Source organism: Streptopelia decaocto (assembly GCF_964273445.1).
Source record: "Streptopelia decaocto genome assembly, chromosome: 2".
NCBI classification, from domain to species: Eukaryota; Metazoa; Chordata; class Aves; order Columbiformes; family Columbidae; genus Streptopelia; species Streptopelia decaocto.
Window position 1 is genome coordinate 39,683,540 of NC_138655.1, and position 12,080 is coordinate 39,695,619.

Genomic DNA, 12,080 nt, shown 5'->3' on the forward strand with positions numbered 1-12,080 from the left:
CTCTTTCCAGAGGGATTTATACCGGTTGTTTGAATGCTTGCTGCCTCTTGTGGTCAGCCTGTTTGAGGTATCTTGGTTGGTTTCCTTTCTGTGAATTCTTTTTAAAGTTTCGTTAAAATTACTTTGAAGCATAAGTACATTTTACTGACCAATATGCATTCATCACTGTAGAGTACATAAGCAAAGGTGCCTTATTTTTATTTCCAGCTTTCTCCCTATTCCCTTTTCCTCAGTTCTCATGCAGCAGGTTGTGCAAGCATTTCCCTTATTTTTCTTATAATAATGAGTATCTGCATTCTTTGAAAATACTGGATTTGTGTCTGTGTGTGTTGTTAGCACAGCAGGATGCTTAGCCTTAATTTGAGTTATGTGTTGCTAAAGTAAAGAGCTGACCTTTGACATACACCTTCACCCTCCACCCCCCGCCCCAGTTTTTCCCCCCTTCCATAGCTTGTTGCTGGATTTGGCTTGGCTAAGTGGCATAAAAGATAAATTGAAGAGGAACAACGAGGTCATTGTTCTGGAACAAAAGCTTGGACTTGGGTGGGACAGTGAATCAGAGTTAAGTGTTCATATAATTTTATTCTGGCAAGCTTTCCTCATAGAATTATAGGCTGAAGTGACATAGATAATGGGTTCTCTTGATCTCAGATTGGGCATCTCAAAGATCATCTGCTTTATGAAGTTTCCATCATTTGAGGCAGAAACGTCACAAATATTTAAACAGAAACATAGAATCTTGTCCTTCAGATTTGGGAAGACATCCTTGATTCAAACAGGTTTTCATGGTTTAGTGTCTGTCAATAGCCCAAATTTAAGGATGCTCAGTTCTGAGGTTCCCACTAGTGCAGCTCCTATCTGAAATATACTGAAATCTGGTTATAATAAATACAGGTGTAATGAAAAATCTCTTTATAATAAAGTAAAATTAAAGCCTATGTCTGTTCAGTGCTATGCAGTGGGTTTAATGGTGTTACTTTGCAGAGGGCTTTCTGGAATGTAATAAAGGTCCAGTAAATTCCCCTAAACTGAAGAGCCGATAAACACCTCATCCACGCACACAGCCATGAGATGAAAGGAAAACCACTGGCCAATTTCCTAGAAGCTCTGTGGTAAAGTAAATAAAGTACTTACTGCTTCTCTTTTTAAATTCAAAAGTGAAAAGGGGAGATTTCTAATATAATATTAACTATATTATAATATAGAATGAAGAGGAGCTATTCCCTGTCTTTCTGAATAGAAAAAGTCCTGCTGATAGTAAAGCCAACTATGAAGGAAAAAACCCTTGGTGGGGAAAGACCTCAAACTTTCTCCCCACCCCCAAGAAAAACTTAACAGAGCTGAAGCTACAGGCTGCCATTTTTTATTAATACGTATGAACTGCACTTATGAATTATAATTGGATACAGGGAGTGTAGCCTTCCCTAATGCTTTTGATGGTAGATAACTGCTTTCACTAGAAATTCCAGATAAATAGCTGGTTTGGAAGGAGAGAAGCTCTGAGAAAGCCCAGGGATCAGGAGGCGATGATGACTGGACTCGGAGTGGGAGATTTTGCTGCAGGGAAAACCTCAGGCTTGGCCTTGTGCTGGAGTTGCCCTTCTTGGGAAAGGAGGTAACAACATGGTGTTCCAGGAGAGCCTGTTACCAGTACTGGGTCAGTTGCATCAACGGGATTCCAGATAGTTCCTCAAGAAGGCTTTCCCAGTGGTGAGGGGAGAGATGGTAGCACTGTAGGAATGGGTGTTTGAAGTTTTTAGCTGCTATTGGCAGGACAACCATATGCCCTGTTCCTCACTTCTTCTCTCCATATGCAGTTGCAACAGCCTGGTTTCTAGGATACGTTGGGTTTGCTGCAAAAGTATATAGGACTTTTGGTGTCTGATATACAAGTGTGCCAAGTCATTAGAAGCATGTGAACCATGCTCCTGGACAAGACAAGCTGGACTTCAATCCTATCACTGTTAAAGCATCTTCCCTGAAGAAGTTATGTCTGTATGGGTTACATACACATGTACTAAGTATGGAAATACCAAATGGGCTGAAAATAGGTGAATAGTTGAATAGGGTGCTCTGCAGATGCTTTCAAATATCTGTCCATAACATGTGGCTTGGATTCTGCCTAGCTTTATTAAAGTAGTAAAAAAAGATTGTGTCTTAAAAAACAAACAAACAAACAAACAAACACCACCACCATTACAGAAACTATTAGTGCTTGAACTATATGTTGGTTTTGTGTGTTATTATTACACTGCTTCTATTACTTTAAAAATATCAGATGTAATGGACAGTGATTTGGCAGTTAATATGGGATCAAATACACTCTAACTGGTTAGCAAGCAATAATCAGAGAACAACCGTCTACTTAAAATGCTTAGCCCATATAATATATATATAACATTATTGTATAGCTACACATGATGCAACATGGGTTGTGGAGTTCTATGCAACTAGTGTTTTACTTTCTTTTTAATAAGTGAAGCTAATGTCCTAACGGCAGTTCAGTTGCTTCCACCACTTTCAAAGTGTTACTAATTAAAGACGTATTTAAAACACAGCAAATCAAAGCCTAACTAAAGTAAAAACTGGACTATCCACATATGGTGTGCAAGATGGGTGTACAAATAAGACAGCAGTTTTGCTGAATGCCCCCAATATGGGTGTAGACACCCATCCTGTCAATATTTGGTTAAAGACTACTTGCTTTTAGTAGTGAATGTAAGTTGAACTCCATTCTTGTTAAAGAAGTGGTGGGAGAATACTGTAGACTCTTGTTCTACTCTTGCTTGAGGGAAGTAGAAGGGCAGATTTCTCTTCCTTCTCTAGAAGATGTTGAGATGTCGTGGTTCAGCAAAGATGCAGCACAAGGTATTTGCACTGTAGGAAAGTGAGAGAGGAAAAAAAAAATATGTTAATACATCTTTGTACCTGCAAAATCATGGGAAAGAAAACTTTTTGAAGCCATCTGTCTTTTGGGATAGTAGAAAAGACAGTGTTGAACACAAAATATCCTCTTTTCAGTGCTCCTTAATCCCTCCTGGTAGATGTAGGTTACATGGATGTAAAATCAGCAGGATTACAGTAACCAAATCAAAGTGTACTTGTGTGAGATAGTGCTGGTCCAGAAGAGCATTATGATTGTTGTCCCTTCCTTCACTTCTGTTCCTCACTGCTTTTTTGTTGTGGCATTAGACATTCAGCTCAATTTAGACACCTTTCTCTTCATCATCGATTTAACATAATGGTAATTAGCAAATAGTTATACAGTGTCCGTAATACTTTTATTTGGTTTTGCACAATTCACAGAATCACAGAATCACAATGTTAGCGATTCGAAGGGACCTCAAAAGGTCATCTAGTCCAATCCCCCTGCCGGAGCAGGAACACCTAGGTGAGGTTACACAGGAAGGTGTCCAGGCAGGTCTTGAATGCCTCCAGAGTAGGAGACTCCACAACCTCCCTGGGCAGCCTGTTCCAGTGTCTGTCACCCTCACTGAGAAGAAGTTTCTTCTCAATTTTAAGTGGAACCTTTTGTGTTCCAGTTTGTACCCATTACCCCTTGTCCTATCATTGGTTGTCACCGAGAAGAGCCTGGCTCCATCCTAGTGACAATTCATACATTGTGGTTGAATAAATATATTGTGTTCTCTTTGCCATGTGTAAATCTTCTCCCCATTTAATAAGGGTCTATTTTTACTGTATTTCCTCCCTTGGACATGTCTCTCCACTGATGGCTGCATCATGGCTTCTAAAAGCAGAGCCAACTATGACTTATAAATGGTAGTAGATTCACACCAGCTTCTCATGAGGCCAGTGGCCAGGGAAGAGCAAACTCCTGTGCTGGAGGTGAGAAACTGAACTGGGAAAGCATGGGCAGAATCAAAGTCCTCATGCATAAGGATGGTGGTATCACTGCCAAAGCATTTCTTCTCCCTGTTTTGTTGCTTTCTTTCTTTGGGATTTTACTTTGGCCTCTGCAGTCTAGCCTTCCTGTTCTATTTCATACTGAGATATTTGGTAACAAAGGTGTTATTCCTGTTGGGAAACAAGCAAAGCAACCAGAACCATGGCAGTGTGCACTACAGCAGTTTCCTCTGTGTTCAGCAGCTCATTGAAAACATGTAGCAATATTTGGTGTTGCTTTGATTTAAGTTTCTATGTCCATGCTTGTACAGAGGAGAGTAACCTCAGGCATTAGAAGAACAGTATTACTATGATGACTAATGAAAAAGGCCTTCGTTTATAATGGGGCATTGATTCTTCCCTTGTCCTTCTGCATGAATTCATGCACCATACTCCTTTTGCAAACTTATATTGGAAAAAACATTTTCTTCTAATAGTTGCTGTTTGTGCCCTCATTTTCATCTTTCCTGAAGATACTTTGCAGGAGCATAATGTATTTAAATCCTTGCACTTCCAGAATTAACAAGAGCAGCACTCAGAGCAGGGCTGTGTTGCTGCAGAGGGGTAGGAAGGGTGGAAGGAGTCTCTGTGCTATAAACCTTGTGACTGTGTGCATGGGATGGGCAAAGACTGATAACTTACAAGGACATGAGAATTATGGCTGTTTTCAGAAAAGCAGAGCAGGTTTTCAGGCTGAACCACTGCAATGGATCCCTTTAACTCCTGATTTGGATCTTGTATCCAATCCTGCTCACCGTTTTCCTTTAAGAAATATAAGCATACCCACCCCTATTCCCTGAATGAGCCTACCTGCTGTATGAAGGATGTAGATAAATAATAACAATTATCCACCTTGGTGCATTACTCTGACTTTGCCTGTGGCTTTTCCTTGGATGAGATTGAGTTGGATGACTTAATGGCAGCAGACAACAAGAGACTAAAGAGTTGCTTTGTGGAGTAACTCATTTAGATGACTGACAAAATGTATGTATCATTGAACTGATAGATTAAGAAAGGAAAAATCAGTGTTTTAGAGACACCATAAAGGTAGTTTTATAAACACAAAGTATGTTCATACAAAGTATGTACTCTTTCTGTATTTATTTGTTTTCCTTTGTAGCAAAACAAATGCATGGCTCTCCTGTAAGCCTAAAAGCAATATCTTTCTTCTTCACTATGTAATTCTTAATCTGAGTAGCAGGGAGTCTTATGAACCATTTTGAGCCAATGCTAATTTTATAAATTGCATTCCCTTTTCCACAATTCCCATGAAAAAGATATTCAGCTAGATGAACACTCTTGGAAAATTTTAATAGGACCCTTGAAATCTGTCTGAATTCAGCTTCTTTAAAAAAAAAATCTCTTTCTAATGGAAGCTGTGAAAGTATCAGAGATTCTTATGCCTTAGAGGCACTTTTTCTTCCATACGTAATGGTGCAACTCCACTGTTATAATATATGGGTGTTTAAAATATTCTCTTTGTTAAATTCAAGCTCCTGCTTAGAAGTATGTGAGTTGGGCTCTTCTTGTTTGTTTTGTGTGAGTTTTATTATTATTCTTGACCATTATTCATATAATTTTCATAGCACTTTCCCTTTGTTGTTTTTTTTTCCAGTCTTTTCCTGGCCCAAGTCTTGAAAGTGAAGATTTTAATATACCTCCTATTACTCCTCCGTCATTGCCTGACCACTCCCTGGTGCACTTGAATGAGATAGAGTCTGGGTACCACTCTCTGTGTCATCCCATGAACCACAATGGCCTCCTCCCATTCCACCCACAAAACATGGATCTACCTGAAATTACAGTTTCCAACATGCTTGGCCAAGATGGAACACTGCTTTCCAATTCCCTCTCTGTGGTAAGCATTTTCAGTCTTTCCCTTCTGTTCTAAGTTACCAAATCGTGCAAATACAGACCTGTGTGAAAACCTCCACGGGGGCAGTTCCTGCACCACCCAAGTCTTGGAGCGAGTTGGCCTGACTCTGGATTTTACATTGTGTTCCCTATATCAAATCCCCTCTCCACCGGAGTCAGTAGGGGTTTTACAGTTGAATTCCTCAAAGCCAGAGTGTTACCCTCCACCTTCATTAGAATTACTTCCACTCTATGCAGATGTAAATAATGGCAAAAGGAGGCTCAAGGCTTTGACTTCTGCTGGAGCAGGGTTTGGATTCACATGGCTGTTGTTCTGTGTTTGATGAGGCTCTTTCAATTCTTATTTGCGTGTTCTGAGAGATGTACAAAAATTTAATATCTTCTTTCTTGTTTACCACACGTTTGGAAAACAGCAAATGTTATTTCTGATTCTAGGCCAAATCTTATAGCCTTTTTACAGTTCCCAGTCCTTAGCCAGCCAGAATCCAATTGAAATGACTGGACGATTTGCTTATAAAGCCTGTCAGGTAGTCATTATGGCCATAATCTTGGGAAGCTTGATATTATAAATCAGTTCTTTCAATGTTAAATTGCTTACAACAACTGCAGACCTGCTTTACATGTTACATTTTCAAGTGGGCTCTACACATAGTTAGTATACTTCTTGCATAGCAGCTCCAGACAAGATTATTTCATGTTGATGTGGAATCCCATGGAAGAGGATGGGGCCTGGCGTTGTTTGGGCTGCACTGGACTTCAGGTGCTCTGCTAGATGGGCCCAGGAACTGCAGATCTGTACAGCAAAAGTTGAAGATCTTCCACTCCTTGAGATTCAAGGGTCTGGGCTTCTCTTAAGCATCAGAGGCTTAGGGCCCTATGTCCCAGCTGAGTGGCTCTGTGCTCAGGAACTGAGGCTGTTTAGGTTTCCAGTTTGCTGCCTCCCTGTCATATTACCTAAAAAAGATAAGTCAGTCCTGGGAGCTGAGGCGGCATAGGGAGGTCTGGGGGCTGAGGGATCTCGGCTCGGCTCCCCATCAGCCCCTCAGACTAACAGCCCCAGAGCCAGGGGCCATGGTGGCCAGAAAACAGTTAGTTTACAACAAAAATCTATCTTGTCACAGGGCTCCATTGCAACTTAATTAAAATAAAGCTGTCATGTTTTCGAGGAGCTCTGCAGTCCCTCTGAGAACGTCCAACAAGCTGTACTGCAGAGGGGTTAGTCTTGGCTTCTTACATGCTGCTTAGTTGCTACTGATTTACTACAGTGTTGCACGCTTTGTGTTTGAGGTCAGAATCTGACCCCAGGGTTATGTTCAATAGTGGGAGGAGGGGGAAGAGACAAGTTTTCATAGAGAAATACACTTTGTGGAAATGTTTTGAATTTTAGTTCCATTTTGACAAAGCTGATGGCATGCATTAAAGAGCATGAGCTAAATCTTCTGTGGGGTTCTGAGAATCAGAATTATAAAAGGATGCTTGATGCTCCACTCAAGACAAACAGTATTTCATTGAATGACCTTTTTTGAGCTATGGCTACAGCTCAAAACTATGCATTCTTTTAAGCTCTGATGTTCCACATTAACCTCTTGCAACAAGCTCTGAACAAAGGGCCTTGAGAGTTTGTAGATCATCACAGTGAATTATTGCATTGAGGACAAATACAAAAAAACTGAATAATATGGCTAGACAATTTTGCTATGGGGACTTAGTGTAGATCAGAAAAAATGAACTCAGAACTCAAAAAAATATGCACTAATTTTAAACAGTAATTTCTGAGGATTCTTTCACTAAATAAAGCATGATCCTTGAAGCATCATGGGCTAAGTCAACTGTTATTCCTAACTTGCATGCCCCTTGCACACAAGAGGGCTGCTTAACCAGCAATATTTTTAACTCAGGCTGGCTTGTCTGTCTAGAGGACTAAGCTACAACTCATGTTAGTACAACTGGTAGGATGTTAACACCACAATTTTGTACAGTTCAAACACTGTTTAGCAGTATCTTTCCTCTGATTTTAATTTGATGACTTGAGAGGAATTAACTTGAGGGAGATAATTTAATTCTTCAGTGAATTCAGTGACTTCTTCAGTGAACAGAATGGCCCTATTGTCCTTTTAGCTTTCCATTGATGAAGAAAGACAGAGGATTTTGTAGAGTTAGCATTCTTTCCTTAGCTTTGAAGCTCTTTTTTTCACTCCAGAACCTTTAACATTTTTTCTTCAATATGACTCTTTTCTCTTACTGTTGCTCATCTCTAAGTTTCCTTTTTACTATCTCATCAAACTCTGATCCAAGTACTTGCCTAAATCACTTTTATATAGCCTCACATAGAAATAATGTACAAGTTTCTTCAATCTATCTAAATGCTCTGTGCCACATAATTTCTAGTATATCAACTAGAGCTTATTGTATTTGGAAACCATGTATCTCGCTTAATTTTTCAGGGCACCAATGAGTATTTTTAGAAAAATTATTCCTAGAAATAAATCTGTTGGCTGTTCTCTGTCCCTCATTAACATCACATCTTCAGCGAATTTTACTTATAGTGGGACAAATTCAGCTGCAGTGCAATGTGCATCTGACTGAATTTGGTCTATTTTATTTTTTACTTTCAACATTCTTCCTATTAGCCAGTTCTTAATGCATGTTGGTATTTTAGCAATGATACCTTCCTTTTTGTCTGTGTTAGAGTGAATAGTTTTCAGTTGATGTTTTTATAGACAAAACATTAATTAATGCTAGCCAGAAGAGAGAAAGGAAACACAGTGAGCTCTGAAACAAAGTAGGAAAATTATTTGTACACTGACTGTAGCATTTTTCTTCCATCTCAACTACCAGGTGTTTTCAGATGAGGATTTCTATGATTTTGGACAGATTGAAAATTGAGGATGTACCCCCCCTGAAACCACTTCAAAACTCCCCCCGATTAGAAGTCCTGGTTTCATACTGTGCAGCACTCTCTCCAAGCTGCAAATGAAATCCCTTTGAGTAAGGATTGCAGGATTTGCCCCAAGCTCTGTAAGAATTCTCCTCTGTGGAAGTGCTTAAACACACACAATAAGAGCCCACTACCAGCTCAGTGAATTCTTATTAGGGATCAGCTTCTTACTGCTTTTTACACTGTGGGAATTCTTTCTGAAAAATTTTACAATGCTGGGAGATTAAAATTTCCGGTTGCCATTTACTGTGTCTGATACTTAAATTTCAAATTAGCCTCCTTTGAAGTCTTTTTGATTGATTTAACTTCCTGTTGCACCCCCACTACTTAAAAAAAAAAATCACTAAAATTTCTCTTTCTCATTATTCTGCTGTCAGTTCATATATTAGCTTTTATGTTTGTGTATTTCTGTTTTGCTTGTGTGACATAGAAGCATATACACATGCACACTAATTTATACTGTGCTGTCACATATAGATTTCTTTAGATGCCCATGGATATGGGGGGTTCAGAAGTCCACAGCACTTGTGCAGAATGTGACACACAGTGGTATGAACACACAGTGTTATGAACACACAGTCCAGCCCCAGAATGGTCAGCTAGATGTGGGAGCTCTCTGAAGTCCTCCTTCAAAATAGACATGACTTCTATCCCTGGTTCTTAAGTGGATCCAGTGAAATATAGATAGAGCTGCTACGGGAAGATGTCCTGATGGTCCTGTAGGCATGTTTGTTTCTTTATAATGGAATAAAGATCCCTTCCTGATCCACTACATTTGAAGGTAGCCCCATGTAGGTTTGGTTCAGTTCCAGCTGGGGCTTGACCTGCCAGCGCTTCTCTGTTTGCATTAATTGTCCTGAAATATTCCAAGGACCGCAAGAAATAGCCTTCTGACATTTGCAAACAAATACATGTATACATCATCCCTATGAGAATGTGTGTTTATCTGTAAAAATGCTTTTGGATGTGTTCTATAAAATGAGTCTTACTGTATGTTCATTTTATCAACAAGATTATAGACATTTCAGCTTCTTTAGTATAACCTATAGATGATTGCTTTTTTCCCCAAGAACCCGGGGTTAAAAATCACTGTGCTGTTTTTACATAGAGGGGAAAAAAACCCTATTTTTGGAATGCTTTCATTTATAATCTTGTGCTGATCTTTTTAAAAATGTAGTTCATGATGGTATACTGTAGAAAATTTACAAGAAAGAAATGAAAGAGATTCTAGTTTCTCGAAATGCTTCAAATTTCTGGGTTTGAAGTTTAAAGCAGAAAGTATGTTAAAAGGCAATAAAATCAGGGGATTTATTTCCCAAATGCTCTATTGGTGCTGGCAACAAAAGCTAGCATAATGTATATACTTCGGGTTTACTGTCATTTTTAGTATACAGTCAAGGCACAGTTTGAATTCAAAGGCTACTGTACAACTGTTTTGACAACCACCACATCAGTAGGTAATGTGCAGGACATATGAAACTGAAGCAAAAAAGTTTCTTTAGGTCTGTAGGGAGTGCAGTACATCAATGAATTCAGATATATTAGAGCAGCATGAATTTCTAATATGTTGCTCTTATGGAAAAGACCACTGGCATATTGAATAATGCTGCTTTCAAAGCAGACCAGAAAATGTGATTACAGACAATTCCATTGCTGTTTTTAAAATAAATATTTTCAAAATCTTGAGGTATTTTATTTCATGTAATGCATAAAATACGTAGGAGTGGACTAGAGCTAAAGATCTTCTAGGACACTGAAGAGTAGATGATGTCAGCTAGAATTATTCAGATGTGGAATAATAGAAGCATTAGTTCAAAATAAAATGCATGTCACAAAGGCCCATGTCCTTATGTAAAAAAAAAAAAAAGGCAATAAAAAGCTTTTTTTTTTCAGACTTTGACAGAGGAATAAAGGCGATGAATAATTATTTAACATTATGCCCCAATTCATCAAAGCTCGAACAATTACATTATACTTTTTCATGAATTATATTTTTTAGATATGCGACCCATGAGAGAGTAATATCTTAAACAAAATGCAGCACTGTATAACAGGAAAGAAAGCAGACAGCTGCTTCTTTTTTTCATTTTTCATCTCAGGTAGAATGAAGCTAGTATTTCTTATTCATAGTACGGCTGCTAATAAATCCAATACAGGAGGTTGTTGTTGTTGTAGCTGGGATGGATTTAAGAGACTTTGTTTTACCCATTTCGTACATATTAGTTTAAATTCAGTATTCATGACTCATCTTGAAGCTGACCTATATGGTTGATTTTTTTTGGCATCTTTAAGTGCAAACTACTGCGTCAAACAGAATTCTTTTATTTCTGATGAACATGATGAATAACTTTCATAACAACACAAAAGATTTGCCCCTTCTAACCTAAGTGCTGAGATTTGAATCATGCTTGGATCCTTTTTTCTAGCTTGTCTTGCATGCCAGTGGTAGAAGATACTTTGAGGCTCTGGTGAATACTTCACATTTGTGCCTCATTACCAGGCTCTGGTCTTCAGTTTACATCAAAATTTACTGTTATGCTATACAGACCTGCTGCTACCCCAAATTTTATTGCAGTGAATTATTGCCATCAGAACCATCAAATCATAAAGCCAAGGTCATGGCACATCTTGTGTTAAAGTATATATTTTTTTAATCTTATTAAGCAACTTCATATTCTTTCAGGATATCTTTCTTTTCCTTAAAAAACAAACAAACCACCATATTTTACAAGCTGGATTTTCTCACTGAAATAAGCCTTCTGTGGCAAAAGGTTACAATAGTTAGTGTATGGGTTTTTTCAAACAACCTAACCATAGGGATACACAGCCAAATCTTCAGCTGATGTCAGCTGGCGTAACTTTATTGTCTTTGGTAGAATTATGATTATTTATTCCATCAAGGTGTCTGGGACATCATATTTATCTTTCCTTACTTCTGGTGTCTGGTTCACTCTTTTTTCATCAGAAAGACAACAGAAATAATATGTAGAGGAGCTGATTAACATGTAAATTGATCAGGATTTTATAAATACCTGCATATTGTGTATCTGCTTGCAGAAGGCTCTTCACCATGCTACAAAAGAAGCATTGAAACATCCGATGTCTAGAAATCACAGCTGTATAGAATCAGACTGGAAACAAAGCATACATTTTTAACAGTGATAGAGATTTTCCATTTAGATAATGTACTATGGGATGTGGTTGGTTTTCTATACCTGAGGATTGAAATCAAGATGGGACATCTCTCAAAAAGATGTGTGCTATCTAGGACTGGTCTAATGACACCTGCACTACTGCAGAGGGCCCAGAACCTTCCTGTGGGTGACATTGTCCCTTGGGGGCTCTTGGCAGTGAACATTAATCC

At 38.7% G+C, this 12,080-nt stretch overlaps 1 protein-coding gene across 1 annotated transcript in view; it reads left to right on the forward strand.

The window, feature by feature from the left end:
• TOX (thymocyte selection associated high mobility group box) overlaps positions 1–12,080 on the forward strand; it is a gene marked incomplete at its 5' end in the record, with an annotated part of 213,742 nt that overhangs the window by 123,746 nt on the left and 77,916 nt on the right. The window contains one exon of the mRNA XM_082044901.1: positions 5,519–5,761. Coding sequence (XP_081901027.1) covers positions 5,519–5,761 — 243 coding nt within the window. The remainder of the gene's footprint in view (positions 1–5,518; positions 5,762–12,080) is intronic.